This window comes from Neodiprion virginianus, chromosome 3 (genome assembly GCF_021901495.1).
Source record: "Neodiprion virginianus isolate iyNeoVirg1 chromosome 3, iyNeoVirg1.1, whole genome shotgun sequence".
NCBI lineage: Eukaryota > Metazoa > Arthropoda > Insecta > Hymenoptera > Diprionidae > Neodiprion > Neodiprion virginianus.
The window spans coordinates 3,411,247-3,430,090 of NC_060879.1; the positions used below are offsets into that span (position 1 = coordinate 3,411,247).

The window sequence follows — 18,844 nt, forward strand, 5'->3', positions numbered from 1 at the left end:
ATGCCTGTATTGTTTAAAAATAATTTTTTAATCGAATCCATTATCAAAACTCTCTTTCGACAGTTTTATCAAATCATCACACAATTCGCAGAAATATTTACCAGCAACATTTCGAATCGCATAGACCGTTACGGTCAATAAATCTTTTCACATTTTTCTCTCCTCGGTAAAATATCAAACTTTTCATAATACCATTTGAAAAATTCCATCACATTACACGCAACGTCGGTGATGAACGCGCAATGAAAAATCTACGTCTGCAGACTCTTGTCATGTACAGTGCATGGAAAGAAAGAAAAAATTATGCAAATTACATTTTTTCCGCACGTGAAAACGTAGACCCCTATCAAAAACAAGTAAAAAATAAAGATGAAGAGCGAGAGCGAGAGGAAAGGGGGAGAGGGTGGGAAAGTTTTCGGATTCCGGTGTGCGTCGTCCCCGACGAAATTCCGAATTCCTCGACAAAATTGGCCAGATATTTTCAGCGTCATTTTTCTTGAATTCCCTTCTCTGTCCGCGGTTGGCTTTTCTTTCGCATGAACAAACTCGACTCCCCCCGATTCGAAGGGGATGGAAGGTGAGCCCTGAGACGCGGGAGAAAAACGTGGACTCTTGTCTCCGTTCGCTTCTCGTATACGGAGAGTTGTGAAAAACGCACTTGATATTCAACCCCCGGATTTTCGCGGTGCTTGCGCAGACGCGGAAGAGCGCGAGCTTCGAAATGCTCAGCGAGATGCCGCCGCTTGCCTACTCTTATACCTATGCCTATTCACCCCGGTCGGCTCGTTCCGCGACGTTCTCCACCCCCGCAACCACCCCCCAACCGTAAACCGTGTGTTCGATGGAGGGAAAACAGCTTGTGAATAGCACCGTACTCGCAGTTCTTAGGATAATAAAATAGGCATTGACTCGCAAAAATCGCTGATCCTCCCCCTTAACCATGCTTACATATAGCTGACACCTCACGGAAACTCGTTGGTGAGTATATAAAAGCTTAAACTACATTCTTCACCGTTACCCGTATGGAAATACACGGGACGAAGACGTCGAGTGGCGGACGATGATTAGGGTTCACCACCGCATGTTTCCTTGTCGTCGATATTTCCGCTTATACAGCCTCTTTTCTCTCGTGCTTGTCTTTCTTTTTTTTTTTTTTTTCTTTCTTCACTTATTTCGTTTTTTACTCCACCCGGATCGGAAAATATGGACTCGGAATGAAATATCAAGTTATACGTATAGGATATACTTTTAAGGATTGATGGGAGGAGGTATTTTGGATAAAGATATCAGGCGCCATGTGTGCATGCGGGTACATATTTATATGTATATATTTATATATATATATATATATATAATATATATACACACACGCACACTTAAATATGCATGCCGGGACAGGGATAAGAAAATCTTATCGCAAACCCTTCAAGGTAGGTTTAAGGTATGTACATGGCCAATGTGGATACATACACGTTGAGAATCGCAGCTTATTGATTTTGAGGGTGAAATGCTGGGGGGACGTGAGTCTTTCATTCCAAGGCCGCATACACCGTTTTTTATTACACCCATCCCCCGTCCCTCTACGGTGAATCTTACGAGGATTCTTCAACTTTGCGGAAAACATTTCGGGGGATAGAACGTATATGTAGAAGGTAAAGGTATTATTAGGCACAATCTGCACACACGAGGATATATTGGCTGCCTTTAAACTTCGTTGAAACGTGTACAACTTTTTTTTTTTGCCGAGGGTCGAAGGAGGGGGTTGTTTCTTCTTTGTAATATAGAGTTTTAAAATGTCAGAAACAAAAAAAAAAAAAAAAAAAAAAAAAACACTGCCGAACACCGCACGTTCAGCGAGAATAAACGATTCGAGGATAAAATGAAACTTTCGAAAACAAAGGTCATAGTGGAGATAGGTACCTATTGCAAGTATAATTGTAAAAATTTTTCTGTGCTCAAAGCACAGGGTGTGCAGGCTGTTTATGACGTTGCGTTATTCTCCACTGCAAGCTTTTCTTTTAACACACATTTATGTAATAATATGCCGCAGAGCTAGTTTTTGGCTGTAGGATTTGAAGAGACGTGTATTTATTTTTACTCATTTTTCCTCTTTCTCTCTGCAAATGGAGTCTTAACTTACCTCGCGCATTCATTCGCTTCGCTCACGTTGTAAGATATATTTAGAGTCGCGTAGCTGGCAGAGCAGTGCGTTCTCCTTTAAATGGCCAGCTGGAGGCGGGAAAGTAAGGGAGGAGAAAGAAAAAAAAAAAAAAACAAGAGAAAAAAGTACCTCCCCGGAGAGACGGGAGTTAGTCGGAGGCCGGATTCCCTTTCGCACGTACCGAACTGAACGAAGGGTTGACGGAAAGGAGGGTGGAGGAACGAGGAGAGACGTGGAAAAAGAAGAAACCGGGGGTAAAAACGGACGAAAAGAAAGCTAGGAGAAGAAAAGGCAAGCATTGGGACCACCATACTTTAGCTGCCTTTCCGAAACAAAAGGGTTAGAAACTCCGAAGGTTCTTGGGGAAGGGGGAAAAGGGACGAAACGTGCGTGTAGGTAACGCGTACTCTCGGCTCGCCCAACGAGAGAGCTTCTGCTAACTTTCCCGTTTGTTTTCCACTCCTCCGCTCCCTTATATCCCACCCGGCAAAGTATCTCCGAATCTCGTTTCCGTAAATTTAGAGGGTGAAAGCGCCAATTATTGATCATACTGCTCCGCGTTCACGTGCCATCAATTTCGATTTTACACTTTCTATACAATTACAAGAATTTGACGGAAAGGGGGAGCATTTTAAACCAGCTGAGTTCTCTCTTTCTTCTTCCCTCATCGATGGTCGATAGTAATTATTCGTGATTAATTGATCCGTAAAAAGGATAACAAAAGGAATAAAGCTCAATTTCAATTATATATGATAATATATACAGATTCGCCCGAAGTTTGGATGATTTTTATTTTTTTTTTTTGTAGAAGTAGATGGGTAAACATTGTGTGAATTATTTTACAATCAACTTGAAAGTTACCGAGTTTTCGGTCTACGGAGAAGTTGATTAGCGTTTGTAAACCGAATGGCAGCCGGTTGAATCTGAGACAAAACAGGTGGATCGATGATACGATTGTTGTTTCCGAAACTCAACAAGGTGGAAATTTGTCTCGAGTTTAAACAGCAATCGGAAGCAACGATATTATCGTATTTGACAAGGCATTAAAGCTGCTCTCCGGTCGGCGATACTCGCGAATGAATAATTAATTACACGGGACGTTGGAACGGATGCTTGGCGTAGAAATTGTTTGAAACCAGGGACAGCTTGAAGGGACGAAAACGGCGGGTACGATATTATTTTGCGATTGTAGTGGAGGCTAGGATATTTGCAGATGAGTTATCCGTTGGTATTGACGACATTTCGCGACTCGTCTTGTCACGGCTTGATCCTAAGCCCCCGTAATCCTGATAAGCGAAGTCCTTGCAAATGGCGACGAAGCTGCTCTCCAGATCCTTGAAATTTTCGGGAATTTGAGAGCGCGGACGCGATTAGCGCGCGCATTACGCAAGTGGGGGTTTAAAATTGCGAAGGCTGGAAAAGAAAAGGTTGGCGATAAAATATGTATGCGAGGATTTTTCACCAGCGGTGAGGCTGCGGCGACTCGATCTATAAGCGGAGGCGGCCGAGTACCGGACGTTGGCTTTCCACGCCGGAAATGGCGCCCACCCTACGTCCCCTTTATCCGCACTTGGCGATTCTGAATTTTCTAGCACGGGTCATGAAAGGTCAGTCGGACATTTTTCCAATATGGGAAATTGAACGTCGTTATATGGAAAAGGTCGGCTCGGATTTGAAAACGATTTCCATACCCGCGCGGTCGGCCCTTTGAATGCTACTCGTCGGTTGACGGAACCGCGCGCCTTCTTCTTTGGCTCGCCAATATTCCGTTGCGCCACCGCTGGGCTTCCCCGAAAGCGAAAGCGAAAGCGAGGAGCCTTCTCGCGAATCTTCTTCAGGGTTCAAAGAACCTCCTCGAAAAGAATGGGATCCGGCTACTTGACTTAACGATGATCAGCTCCGATCCCACCGTCCGGCGTAACTGCGTCTCGGAAAATGATATTCGCGGATATCCGGGAAAAGGAGAAGAGCCCGGGAGGATCAAAGAGGCATCTCTGAAAGCAGCCAGTCGAGCAGTGGAAGCGAACTCTCGTTATACTTGAACCATTCTCTCCGCCGGATGATTCCACTTTCGACTTTCGACTCGTACTCGGCGAGTGATCATCCCGATCCCCGATACTTGGCACAGGACTACGTACAATTTTCACCCCAAAGTTAACCCCCGCGGTTCAATTTCATGAACGAACACCTCGCGCGATAACTCAGATACTTGCATATAATACACCGATGTATTCCTTCGAACTTTCTTCTTCCGGCACGTATCGAGGCGCCATTTATCAAAATGGTATTGCCGTAGGTGAAATACACACACCGGTATATGATATATATAAGGTGAACCATCGGTTGAACGTGTATCGGTATACACGGGGAATAAATCGAAACTTTGAGAGGGTCTAGGAGATGATATTTCACGTGGAATATCGGCGATACCCGCTCCTTTATTTCCACCTCATCTTCCATCGAATATAGCCAACGAAGTTCTACCCTCATTGTCAGGGTGCTCGAGTCGTATGATAACTTTCAATTTTCGCCGCAGGTATGAAGCCGAAGATGAAGAACCACTACAGGGCCCATCAGCTATCCGTCTGGCTTCGACTCGTTCCGGAACTACATCGCGCCGGGATGGAAGACGTCGAACCGAAGCACAACCTCTTTCGAGGCTACGCCGATCCCGCCCTTTACGACGGTTCCGTGAGGCCTGATCCCCTCAGCAGGCTCGGCGAAGAGTTCAGACGCGTCAATCTGACCACCGAACCTCCGACCACCACGGACTTCACCATCACTACCTGCGTCAGTCTCATTCAAAGCACCAACTTGCAGAACGCCAATAACGCGAGCACCGATACATTGGCCAGCTTAGACGCCGCTGGGTGAGTACCACAACCGTTGTGATAAAATGAGTCCGTTAAAAATTTAACTGATCCGATATCCAGGGGTGAAGTTTCAGTTGGCATTCGGGAGAATAATTTCACCCTCCGGATACGACGATATTTATACTCACAAGACTCGATCGGACGGTGTCGGGACACTTGTACTAATTGGTTTGTCCTTTTTCGTTTATCCTTCATCGTGCTTGCGATGCTTTGCCAAAAGTCGTTTGTCCTAGTGTTTACTGAAGAAATATCGTCGGAAGTTCGAGTACACGTCTGTTATTGTTCCCGAATACGATCATGGTTTGAGTTTAAGAATATGTAGTAAAAGCTAAGGACGCACTGTTTTTAATCAAATTTCACACACGTGTATAAATCGCTGTACAATAATTTCATCAGGAGTACCGATGTGGGGTAAAAAGTGCAAGTGAATTACGAGAGATTGGTGAGATTTAACGAAGCTGTTATATACGTTTGTTTGATCAGAGGTTCGCGTGGTCGTCTGTCGATAAATTAATTATAATCTCTTCGTTAAAGAACCACTCGATAAATGGGAACAAAAGTTTATTGTCAGGGACATGACTGGCACTTGAGAGAACGGGGCTTTTAATAAACTACTTTATGGATGTAGTATATATCGTTACGCCTCTCTCTCTCTCTCTCTCTCTCTCTTTTTGTTGGAGAGAGAGACTTATACCCAACGAGTCTGACGGGCTGCGGCACTCCGCTTCTTTTCACTTCTTCGGCTTCCATGAAAAATGAGTAACTTTTAATTAAATAATTAAAAATTCCCGCTTCAGGTACGCGGCTTACTCGACAGCCTTGAGCGTAACGATCGCCATCGGCTGTAGCCTCCTTATACTGAACGTGCTCATCTTCGCTGGCGTTTACTATCAAAGAGACAAGACGCGGCTCGAGGTCAAGAGTCTTCAGCAGCAACAAATGATCAATCAACAGTGCGGACCCAGGGGATTCAACGAGCTGAAGCAACCCCCGCCGCCCCATTCACACTTTCCAGGATCCGGACAAGTCATCGTTGATGTCGAGAACGAGATGCTGCGAAGGTATGGATCGAGAAACTTTTTGAAAATAAGACGAATAAAACACAGAGACTCGGATTAAATAATTTTATTGGGATTTGACGAATCTCGTGAAAAAAACAGTCCACTTGACGTTAGAAAATAAATACAAATCGTTCATTTTCAAACGAAATAATTCAATTGTTACTATAGTAATATGAGACAGTTTACATCATCAAGCACTTCTGATTAATGCCAGATTTGTACAGTTTTTCCAAAAAATTGAATTATCATATCAGTTGTACTTTTTCATTCTTCGTTTCGCAATTCATTAGTTTGAACATTGTTTTGAATCGACTGTATATATACGATATATCCGTAAGGAAACGTTCGTTCCGATTTCTACTTCGATTCTACGTGACTCCGGAACATCAATTCGATTCTTCCTCCTTTCTGTACGGCTGAGCGAAGCAGTGATACTCGAAGTTTTTGCGAGATTCCCAAGACGCTATCATCTCGCAATTAATCAAGACTGCGGTTCGAGATGTTATCAGACGAGCGGAACTAGAACTGGTTAGGCACACCGGAATTATACAGAACCGTGTTTACTTTTTATCCGAAAAATCTAGCCTCGAATACGGCCCGTGATTGCTTGAAAGAATCGCGGTGTAAGAATGAAGAAAAATTTTATACCTTCCCGCAGGCAAGGTTAAACATGGCCATGATAATCAAGAGCAACCGTCGTTCACTTGAGATAAGAAAATTTGAGAGAGAAAATATACGGTATATAAGACAATGGTAAATCCAAATCGAAATTCAGTTGAGAACGTTACCGTTGATGTTTTTTTTTCTTTTTCTTTTTAAAAATACTGAGACGAATCGTGCAGGTAGTCGCGGTAAAATCACCGAAAACGAAATGCGGAAATGTTTTCGTAACAAAAATTAGGCAGGGAGGAGAAGATTTTCACGGTGGTATCTAATGCCCTCCCCTCGAGATAAGCGGAATGGTAATTTTATCCGAAATTTCTGTTCCCCAGGAACGCGATGAAGGCCCCTCCGAGCAGTCCAAACTCGCAACTACTACAGCAGGGACAAGTAACCCACACATTGCCGCACCAGCATCATTATCAGAAGCAACATCAGCACCAGCAGCATCATCAGCAGCAGCAGCACGCGACGTTGCCTCGAGCGGCCGTCATGCAGGACATGAACATAAATACACAAATGCAGGTGGGTACCAGGATCGTACGTTACACGGTCGTGAAATTCTGAAAGAAAAACAGATTCCCAAGTTCCTTCATTTTCATCTCCTCACCTCACGCATGAGCGTTACTTTCCCGAAGAGTTGTTCTCACAACGTTTTTTTTTTTTTTCTTTTTTTCTTCTTCTTCTTCTCGTTATTCCACCCCTTTCATTTTTCCCCAGCCTCGTTCCTCCTAGCTCCCTAGGATCTCTTTATTCTCTGACTTGCGCAGCTGAGGTACGTGCAGCGTTCAACCCTTCGAAATGCCCATTGGAATATAGATCGAAAATTATTAAAACGGTATATGCACAGTCATTGCCGAATACTTTTCCCTGATACCAGTTTCCGAGACGAGTTTCACATCGGTACAAACGCTCGCGTTGCTTTCAAGTTTAATTACATCAAATTCGAACGCGATTATGGCTCCGAGACGTCGTATGCCCACAAAGAGAAGCAATCGGTCCATATGGCGTGCGGAATTAAGGCTTCTGGTTCACTGCTCTCGAGGGAATGAGTAGAAGCCGTGTTTCCACAATCGATACCTTCCGAGATGAACACTCCTTATATTGAATTACACAATGCAACGAGGTTGCTGTACAAACCACACGCGATTTTGATGATGAAAGGTTTCTTCTTCCTCGAACGAATGGATACAGTGCAAACGAAACGATTGATACGTTCCGAACGTCTACCGAATGGTTTTTTAATACTTTGCTTCGTCTTCTCCTCCACCTCCTCCACCTTCCCCCTCTTCTTCTTCTTCTTCTTCTTCTTCTTCTTCTTCTTCTTCTTCTTGTCATTTATATCCACGCGCTGAAATTGGTTCATCAGATATTCGGTCTGACGAATATTTATAAAGCGGACAATGGAGTGCAGGAGGAAAGGGGTTTGAGAGGTGGAGGGGTGGAAATTGGATGGTAGCAACTAGGAACGAAAGTGGGAATGAACCGCATCAAGGGTGTGTATGTGTAGCACCTGCGGAATTCGGTTGTCAAAGAAAGACATATCGCCGTCCCCGTTTCGGAGAGGAACAGCGTACCTACATCGAAACTCCGCTTCGATTAAGGTTTTCCTCTAAAAGGAGAGCCTTCATTCTTCAGCCCCGAAGAGCCTGTCAGGACTACTACGGGTACTCGGAGAGTTTTTGACAAGTACATATTTTCCCGAGCGTTGAAAGGCGGGGTGAAGAAAAAAAAAAAAAAACTCGGGCTACTTTTTTTCTTTTTTTTTTTTGTCCTTTTCTTCTTCGTTTTATTTTTATTTTTTTATTTTTGCTTGCTTTACCACCTCAAATTTAATATCCCTTGGCTGCATCGCGATAACGAACGATATATCTACTCGATGAAAACTTTTCTTCAGCTCCGCCTATCCAGTGAATAAAAAAATTCGTTCAATTCTTTTTTACACAGAAGCTTTTCTATAACCCGATCGTTTATCCGAATGAGAACCCTTGGAATCTGTTTAACTTCCTGCCAGCCAAGTTCCTCCTGCGAACGTTTTGCATCGAAAGCCCCCCGCGGGTAGGAAGTTGCTAGGACTCTTTCGGACTCCATTCTCTCTCTCTCTCTCTCTCTCATAGTGTCATAGTAATTTAATCGTTGGATTTGTGTTCCTTCACCTCCACTAGTGTTATTTTTATTTTTATCGTATTACTGTGTAGTTCCCACAAGTCTGTCTTTCTTCTTTTTAATCCAACGAATTCAAATCATATTATTCCGCATGGTCACGAACATCAAATCATCTGATGGTCCTTTATCTTTCATTTCCTTTTAATTTCTTTGTCAATTTACCTTATCATTCATCCCTGGTACGATAAAAATTTTACCTATCTTATTCTGTTCTGACTGTCACGTTTTTGTTTTTTTTTTTTTAATTTCAGGGACCTCCGAACGGATCTATCCACTTAACGATTCCACGGGCGCCTCCGCCGCCCCGAGCAAGAAGTCCTCCGGAAAGTCAGCCGCTGCTTCAAGGTCCGACGGTTTCGAGCCGCGTTCCACAAACGGCGATGAGCGAGATGAGAGTCTGATGTATGGAGCCTCCTCCGAAGCCGGTAGTGCCGGACGTCCTGACCGCGTCAACCCTTCTCTAGGAATGTGGGAAATTTTAACGAGATTAAGGAATGGCAAAGGGAAAAGGGTGAAACGGAACTGCAAATTACGGGTTGATCTAAGTGCGAAGGGTTAGGCGCGGTTTTGATGTCGGGGATTTTCCGGCGGGTTGTTTCCTGGACGGAGGAGGAAATTTGGCATTGAGTATCAGGGGGAGGAGGAACACGTTCTTGGACTCGTGGAACTGAAAAAAAATAAACAAGTTACCAAATGTCGAGAAAATTTTTTTTTTCATCTCAGATACGTTATACTTTTAGGGAAATAAGAAACAATCGTGCGTATAATAATGAAAGAAAAAGACACTTATCCACTTCTTTTGTTGCTATAGTCTACGATACTGTTGAAATAAGAAAAAAAAACAAATGTGAATACCAGCTGCAGTAGCTGTTTGAAAAAGGGTATCTTATATACATGTATACATATAAGTGGTGCGAGAAGGGCGAACAATATATGTGTATGTACATATGTTTGGACAACTGCAACGCCTAAACACCGGATGCAAAAATATATTTTTATTTGACTCGCTTCTGTTTTTTTTTTTTTTTTTTCAAACAGTGAGTGCTGATGTAAAAAAGTATTTAAAATTTAAGAAAGTGAATAAACTGAACAAATACACTGTAACTACGCGATTAATCTACACTGTGGGTAAACAAATTACTCCATATGTAGGATATTTTGTGTGCAGGTAAGTTACCTACGGTATACAAATGGATCGAAAATCTCGTTACCAAAATAATTGCCAAATGACAATCTGCTGAATTGCAGAACGGATGGATTAGGTGCAAAAATAATTATTAATATTAAATGGTGGAAGGGAGAAATTATTAAAATGAAGTAAACTGGAAAACTGCAGTGTAAAACAACGTGTTTTTATTATACATAAAATATAGAGGTACATAATGAGTAAAAAGATGTTAGATGTTCCTTGTAAATATAAAATACGTTTACCTGTTATCACGGCAAAATGAGTAAAAGTAAAAAGATAAATAAATAAATAAATGAATAAATAAATAAAACAATAAAATAAAATAATACGGTAGTTCGCTAAGATTGGCACAGTGGGGATTATTGTCATTTATCAAACATTTTTTACCCTCTCCGTAACTTGTCGAGGTTTTTTTTCCGACGATTTGACGAATATAACAACGTATTCATTTTCTTTTATTTATTAATTATTTTACCTTGACTTCACGTACGCGTAAACATATGGTATACATAGGGCCGTAAGATAATATTTATAATAATAATAATAGTAATGATTAAAATACGATATTACGACTAGTATTTGAAGGGGAAGAATTGAACTGTTTGACACGCTATAGTTATACACTGCCACAAGACTTGAAATGATAATTGGAGGTGAATTGAATGATTAATGTATCTGATGAAAATTTAAACATCAATTTGCAGCGCGAAGATATTTAGAAATAAGTGAACATAGGTAAATGATGAATTGGAATAATAATCAATTGTAAATATTTAAAATGGCAAAGAAAATAAAATTCATATAATATGTTGTAAGGAAATTGAGAATTTTTAAAATTTAAAACTTAAAAATAACATTAATATAACATTGTATAAGTAAATTGAAAATTTTAAAATCAGTCACGGAGGATAATAAATAAATATCGTTCGGTGTTTAAACACGGACCTCAAATTGAAGGCAGCCGTATTAAAAAAAACTACGGAGTTGTATAATTTAAATATTATATCATTTAACCGTAATGTTTTATACCATTAAATTTTGAAGATTTGACATGAATACAGAAGTTATTTTAAAAAAATAGAGTAATGATAATAATTGAATAAATTATACATTGTATATGTAAACATAGGTGAAATTCAAGCCGAATGAAATCATAGAAGAAAATGGATTGTTATGAGTGGGTGTTTGATACATACGTGAACTTAATGATATCATGAAATGTGGACAATCTGTTAAACATTACCAATGATAAAAACAAACATATAAAAATACAAAAAAAAAAGGAAATTTAAATGATATTGTATATGATATTACGGATAATAACGGTACGAAAAGGTTTACTATCACCACGTACGTCGTTTATTTAACCGGTGTCACGTGTGTCTAGATTTTTATCCCCGTATTGATTTGTTGATCAGCGCATACGAGACACTGAAATGTTACGTTGAACGTTTTGTTGTCAAACTGTAAATATATATAACAAAATATATGGAAATATTAATTGGACAACGATGATTTTTTCCCTGCCTTTACCATTTAAAAGGTGATTCAAAAGCTGCGTTGAAAATAATAAAAAAATAATCATAATAACCATCATATCGATGGTAATTTTTTTCCCGAGATCAAAATTCCTGTCCCCATATCAACCAATGTTCCAAAAAAGTAGCCGGCTTGTGAATCTGTCACATTTATTCAAGAGCGTGCCTCCGGACACTAGATGCATAACTTATCAGAATCAATAGTCGATGGTTGGACAGGGTTTGGTCGATTCGCATATTTAGTCGAACAAAAAATAACATAGAACCGAACCGGTGATCTGCACAGAATTTTTCGCAGCGAATCAGCAAATAGCCATTGGAGGCATCAAGAATTATCTCAAAAACATTTCGCAAGGTGACGCACTTTGATGGTAGAAGAAAAGATGAGACCGTTTACGCGAAGCATTTCATTAATGGCTGTCTCACAGATAACACAATCGAGGCTTAACCACGTCTCTCAACTTTAAAAGACACCTGAATGACTGGAGAACGGAGAACAACATCAGCTGTAGAAAATTCAAGTGCGTCTCCGTCATTATTTGATCGATTATCACAGTTTTGGTAAAGAAAATTTAACACGAGTATTTGATGTCCTCACTATTTCACTCCTGGAAAGGTTTCTCAGATGAAGAGGAGCTCATAAGACTTCTGGGATTCGCTAGCCTGGAAAAAATCATCGATTTCATAAGCACCAGGTCCGATAAATCCGTCAGTCGTAACCACAGTGGAACCGATTTTTATCCAATCTGTCGAAATTTGGGTTTTCCAGACCAGCGATGGACCTCCATTATCCTACGCAATATCGCAAGTTGAGAACTCCATTGACCGCAGCGATTGACCGCGGGACCCCGAGTATCCTGAAAAGTTTGCTTGACAGGTTCTCGGTCTCTTTGGACTCGACCACAACTCAGCCCTTCGGGAAAACTGCTTTGATGCACGCCTCCTACGTTTCCAGGAACCCCGAAGTCATTCGAGTGCTCATAGCGCGCGGTGCCAACGTTCGAAAGACCGACGACGTGTACGTAACGAGATTTTCGTCTTTTGACATGTCCAATGCCAGTCCCGATACTAACGCAAGGTTGTCTCTTTCATTGGGTTCAAGGAGAGGTTGGAATCCCCTGTACTACGCGATCGTCGGCGAGCGAACGGAAAACGTGAAATGTCTTATCGAATCGGGGACGGATCTGGAGTCGCGGGACTTTCAAGGCCGAACGCCATTGATGATTGCAGGTAAGCTTTCCGCCGTGAAGAGTAGAAGTAATAAATATAAAATAAGAAAATAGAGTACGTATTGGATGTCGTTGCTACGGCAAAAGTAGCACGAAGCGCCAATCAAAGTGAGTCTTATTGCCAAGCGCCAATCAGATTGTTACGCTTATTGCTTATCGCTTTTTGGTGGTCACTTTTTCAGTTCAAAAAGCCATATGAGATACCTCTCCATACCTCTACCCTCCAACTTTTCCGGTATCAAATTCAACATCCGATCAACTTCATCTTCGTTTTAACTTTCAGTCATCCTGTCAAATCTTGGAATAGCGAAGCTGCTTCTAGACCACGGCGCCGATCCAACGGCGATCGATGATCTTGGATGTACTGCTCTTAAGTTGGCGATACTACGGAATAAGCATGAACTTGCTATTATCCTAGCAGAGAACGATACTGACGTCACTTGTAAACCGTCTACGGTTATTCACTCCGACTATGAATTGGCAGAACACCTAATGCCGGATCTTGTTCCGATTATGAGGGAAAACACACTGCGGAAGCGACGTGATCTTGAGAAAACCACGCTGATCAATGATTAGAAAGTGCCATATATTGAATATCATCTGACCAATGGTGTATTTATCTAAATGTAAACATGGAAATAAAAATAATTGTCACATCCTCGATGCCTACTGCTCGTAGATATTGAAAGCATCTTTCGTCACTTGTTTTTAATATAAATTGATGTATCATTTAACACGTTTTTTATACATGCATTCGTGATTTTTATATGATTACGTTATTTTTTTTTACGTCAAACCTTATATTTCACCCTAAATCTCCGTGTGCATTGCATAAATATGACTGTAGATGTCTCTTATCCGTTGATGAGAAACAGTCATGGCTAACTCGTTGTCCGTAATTGTCATCGATATAATTAGACGCTAATACTAACATACGGCCTACCAAAATTTTCGATGCAAATTTTGAAGAAGTAGTATGATGCTGAAAATATTTGTACCATGGACTACCCAGTCGTGTTATGGCTGAAGAAATCAAGGACGGGTGTTCGAATTACGCAGTGAGCAACGCTTCATCACTTCCAGACAGAATTCGCGAGTTCATTTTCGTGACTTCTCTGGTATTGGACTATGACTCGTTGAAGTGCATTTTCTGAGATCCTGTGGGTCACATTGTTCAAAATACTGAACGGTTTCATGCACTATTCCGACGTAATTTTGCGAGAAAAATCGATTGAGCGCAGTCCCAATACGCTGCGATCGACGAATCAGAAGTTACAGCCAAAAAACGACAACCTCAGTTTTCGACGTTTTTCAGCAGGTGCTTTTTCCTTCGTCATTTTTCTCCTGTTAATCCCACGCTCTTTTCGCTGCGTTTTCTGAGTTCCTGGGGCTCCAATTGATCAGGTAAGGGTCATTTGAATCAAATCAGAGACCAAAAATTTTCGGCTCCAAAAATGGAGAAAAAGTAAGGCTAACCCCTTTGCATTTTTTGCGAAAATTTTCGCGATTTTGAAAAGTGCTGGAATAAATTCTTTCATGCACTATTCCGACGTAATATTGCGAGAGAAATCGATTGGGCGCAGTCCCAATACGCTGCGATCGACGAATCAAAAGTTACAGCCAAAAAACGACAACCTCAGTTTTCGACGATTTTCAGCAGGTGCTTTTTCCTTCGTCATTTCTCTCCTGTCAATCCCACGCTCTTTTCGCTGCGTTTTCTGAGTTCCTGGGGCTCCAATTGATCAGGTAAGGGTCATTTGAATCGAATCAAAGACCAAAAATTTTCAGCTCCAAAAATGAAGAAAAAGTAAGGCTAACCCCTTTGCATTTTTTGCGAAAATTTTCGCGATTTTGAAAAGTGCTGGAATAAATTCTTTCATGCATTATTCCGACGTAATTTTGCGAGAGAAATCGATTGGGCGCAGTCCCAATACGCTGCGATCGACGAATCAAAAGTTACAGCCAAAAAACGACAACCTCAGTTTTCGACGATTTTCAGCAGGTGCTTTTTCCTTCGTCATTTCTCTCCTGTTAATCCCACGCTCTTTTCGCTGCGTTTTCTGAGTTCCTGGGGCTCCAATTGATCAGGTAAGGGTCATTTGAATCGAATCAGAGACCAAAAATTTTCGGTTCCAAAAATGAAGAAAAAGTAAGGCTAACCCCTTTGCATTTTTTGCGAAAACTTTCGCGATTTTGAAAAGTGGTGGAATGGATTCTTTCATGCATTATTCCGACGTAATTTTGCGAGAGAAATCGATTGGGCGCAGTCCCAATACGCTGCGATCGACGAATCAGAAGTTACAGCCAAAAAACGACAACCTCAGTTTTCGACGTTTTTCAGCAGGTGCTTTTTCCTTCGTCATTTTTCTCCTGTTAATCCCACGCTTTTTTCGCTGCGTTTTCTGAGTTCCTGGGGCTTTAATTGGTCAGGTAAGGGTCATTTGAATCGAATCGGAGACCAAAAATTTTCGGCTCCAAAAATGAAGAAAAAGTAAGGCTAACCCCTTTGCATTTTTTGCGAAAATTTTCGCGATTTTGAAAAGTGCTGGAATAAATTCTTTCATGCACTATTCCGACGTAATTTTGCGAGAGAAATCGATTGGGCGCAGTCCCAATACGCTGCGATCGACGAATCAAAAGTTACAGCCAAAAAACGACAACCTCAGTTTTCGACGATTTTCTGCAGGTGCTTTTTCCTTCGTCATTTCCCTTCTGTTAATCCCACGCTCTTTTCGCTGCGTTTTCTGAGTTCCTGGGGCTCCAATTGATCAGGTAAGGGTCATTTGAATCGAATCAGAGACCAAAAATTTTCGGTTCCAAAAATGAAGAAAAAGTAAGGCTAACCCCTTTGCATTTTTTGCGAAAACTTTCGCGCTTTTGAAAAGTGATGGAATGGATTCTTTCATGCACTATTCCGACGTAATTTTGCGAGAGAAATCGAATGGGCGCAGTCCCAATACGCTGCGATCGACGAATCAAAAGTTACAGCCAAAAAACGACAACCTCAGTTTTCGACGTTTTTCAGCAGGTGCTTTTTCCTTCGTCATTTCTCTCCTGTTAATCCAACGCTCTTTTCGCTGCGTTTTCTGAGTTCCTGGGGCTCCAATTGATCAGGTAAGGGTAATTTGAATCGAATCAGAGACCAAAAATTTTCGGTTCCAAAAATGAAGAAAAAGTAAGGCTAACCCCTTTGCATTTTTTGCGAAAATTTTCGCGATTTTGAAAAGTGCTGGAATAAATTCTTTCATGCATTATTCCGACGTAATTTTGCGAGAGAAATCGATTGGGCGCAGTCCCAATACGCTGCGATCGACGAATCAAAAGTTACAGCCAAAAAACGACAACCTCAGTTTTCGACGATTTTCAGCAGGTGCTTTTTCCTTCGTCATTTCTCTCCTGTTAATCCCACGCTCTTTTCGCTGCGTTTTCTGAGTTCCTGGGGCTCCAATTGATCAGGTTAGGGTCATTTGAATCGAATCAGAGACCAAAAATTTTCGGTTCCAAAAATGAAGAAAAAGTAAGGCTAACCCCTTTGCATTTTTTGCGAAAACTTTCGCGATTTTGAAAAGTGGTGGAATGGATTCTTTCATGCATTATTCCGACGTAATTTTGCGAGAGAAATCGATTGGGCGCAGTCCCAATACGCTGCGATCGACGAATCAGAAGTTACAGCCAAAAAACGACAACCTCAGTCTTCGACGTTTTTCAGCAGGTGCTTTTTCCTTCGTCATTTTTCTCCTGTTAATCCCACGCTTTTTTCGCTGCGTTTTCTGAGTTCCTGGGGCTTTAATTGGTCAGGTAAGGGTCATTTGAATCGAATCAGAGACCAAAAATTTTCGGCTCCAAAAATGAAGAAAAAGTAAGGCTAACCCCTTTGCATTTTTTGCGAAAATTTTCGCGATTTTAAAAAGTGCTGGAATAAATTCTTACATGCGCTATTCCGACGTAATTTTGCGAGAAAAATCGATTGGGCGCAGTCCCAATACGCTGCGATCGACGAATCAAAAGTTACAGCCAAAAAACGACAACCTCAGTTTTCGACGATTTTCTGCAGGTGCTTTTTCCTTCGTCATTTCTCTCCTGTTAATCCCACGCTCTTTTCGCTGCGTTTTCTGAGTTCCTGGGGCTCCAATTGATCAGGTAAGGGTCATTTGAATCGAATCAGAGACCAAAAATTTTCGGTTCCAAAAATGAAGAAAAAGTAAGGCTAACCCCTTTGCATTTTTTGCGAAAACTTTCGCGCTTTTGAAAAGTGATGGAATGGATTCTTTCATGCACTATTCCGACGTAATTTTGCGAGAGAAATCGAATGGGCGCAGTCCCAATACGCTGCGATCGACGAATCAAAAGTTACAGCCAAAAAACGACAACCTCAGTTTTCGACGTTTTTCAGCAGGTGCTTTTTCCTTCGTCATTTCTCTCCTGTCAATCCAACGCTCTTTTCGCTGCGTTTTCTGAGTTCCTGGGGCTCCAATTGATCAGGTAAGGGTAATTTGAATCGAATCAGAGACCAAAAATTTTCGGTTCCAAAAATGAAGAAAAAGTAAGGCTAACCCCTTTGCATTTTTTGCGAAAATTTTCGCGATTTTGAAAAGTGCTGGAATAAATTCTTTTATGCACTATTCCGACGTAATATTGCGAGAGAATTCGATTGGGCGCAGTCCCAATACGCTGCGATCGACGAATCAAAAGTTACAGCCAAAAAACGACAACCTCAGTTTTCGACGATTTTCTGCAGGTGCTTTTTCCTTCGTCATTTCTCTCCTGTTAATCCCACGCTCTTTTCGCTGCGTTTTCTGAGTTCCTGGGGCTCCAATTGATCAGGTAAGGGTCATTTGAATCGAATTAGAGACCAAAAATTTTCGGTTCCAAAAATGAAGAAAAAGTAAGGCTAACCTCTTTGCATTTTTTGCGAAAACTTTCGCGATTTTGAAAAGTGGTGGAATGGATTCTTTCATGCACTATTCCGACGTAATTTTGCGAGAGAAATCGATTGGGCGCAGTCCCAATACGCTGCGATCGACGAATCAAAAGTTACAGCCAAAAAACGACAACCTCAGTTTTCGACGTTTTTTAGCAGGTGCTTTTTCCTTCGTCATTTCTCTCCTGTTAATCCCACGCTTTTTTCGCTGCGTTTTCTGAGTTCCTGGGGCTCCAATTGGTCAGGTAAGGGTCATTTGAATCGAATCGGAGACCAAAAATTTTCGGCTCCAAAAATGAAGAAAAAGTAAGGCTAACCCCTTTGCATTTTTTGCGAAAATTTTCGCGATTTTGAAAAGTGCTGGAATAAATTCTTGCATGCACTATTCCGACGTAATTTTGCGAGAGAAATCGATTGGGCGCAGTCCCAATACGCTGCGATCGACGAATCAAAAGTTACAGCCAGAAAACGACAACCTCAGTTTTCGACGTTTTTCAGCAGGTGCTTTTTCCTTCGTCATTTCTCTCCTGTTAATCCCACGCTCTTTTCGCTGCGTTTTCTGAGTTCCTGGGGCTCCAATTGATCAGGTAAGGGTCATTTGAATCAAATCAGAGACCAAAAATTTTCGGCTCCAAAAATGGAGAAAAAGTAAGGCTCACCCCTTTGCATTTTTTGCGAAAATTTTCGCGATGTTGAAAAGTGCTGGAATAAATTCTTTCATGCACTATTCCGACGTAATATTGCGAGAGAAATCGATTGGGCACAGTCCCAATACGCTGCGATCGACGAATCAAAAGTTACAGCCAAAAAACGACAACCTCAGTTTTCGACGATTTTCAGCAGGTGCTTTTTCCTTCGTCATTTCTCTCCTGTCAATCCCACGCTCTTTTCGCTGCGTTTTCTGAGTTCCTGGGGCTCCAATTGATCAGGTAAGGGTCATTTGAATCGAATCAAAGACCAAAAATTTTCAGCTCCAAAAATGAAGAAAAAGTAAGGCTAACCCCTTTGCATTTTTTGCGAAAATTTTCGCGATTTTGAAAAGTGCT

The 18,844-nt window shown here is 41.4% G+C and overlaps 2 protein-coding genes across 3 annotated transcripts in view; both read left to right on the plus strand.

Annotated features, from left to right (window-relative positions):
- Positions 1-11,616, plus strand: part of LOC124300096 (neuroligin-4, X-linked) — a 256,286-nt gene extending 244,670 nt beyond the window's left edge. For both annotated transcript variants that reach the window (XM_046753774.1, XM_046753775.1), the window contains 4 exons: positions 4,698-5,031; positions 5,832-6,095; positions 7,088-7,280; positions 9,173-11,616. In XM_046753774.1, coding sequence (XP_046609730.1) covers positions 4,698-5,031; positions 5,832-6,095; positions 7,088-7,280; positions 9,173-9,322 — 941 coding nt within the window. In that variant the 3' untranslated portion in view covers positions 9,323-11,616. The remainder of the gene's footprint in view (positions 1-4,697; positions 5,032-5,831; positions 6,096-7,087; positions 7,281-9,172) is intronic.
- Positions 11,617-12,236: 620 nt separating this feature from the next.
- On the plus strand, positions 12,237-13,504 carry LOC124300968 (serine/threonine-protein phosphatase 6 regulatory ankyrin repeat subunit B-like). The gene is made up of 4 exons (XM_046755500.1): positions 12,237-12,343; positions 12,418-12,666; positions 12,754-12,878; positions 13,161-13,504. The coding sequence occupies exons 1-4, from the start codon at positions 12,237-12,239 to the stop codon at positions 13,451-13,453; spliced, it is 774 nt and encodes a 257-aa protein (XP_046611456.1). The 3' UTR covers positions 13,454-13,504.
- Positions 13,505-18,844: the final 5,340 nt, after the last annotated feature.

Coding starts and splice junctions, on each gene's coding strand:
- LOC124300968 (XM_046755500.1), top strand. CDS start 12,237: ATGTCCTCACTATTTCACTCCTGGAAAGGTTTCTCAGATGAAGAGGAG. Junction 12,344..12,417: donor ATCGATTTCATAAGCACCAG/GTCCGATAAATC, acceptor TGGGTTTTCCAG/ACCAGCGATGGACCTCCATT. Junction 12,879..13,160: donor AACGCCATTGATGATTGCAG/GTAAGCTTTCCG, acceptor TTTAACTTTCAG/TCATCCTGTCAAATCTTGGA.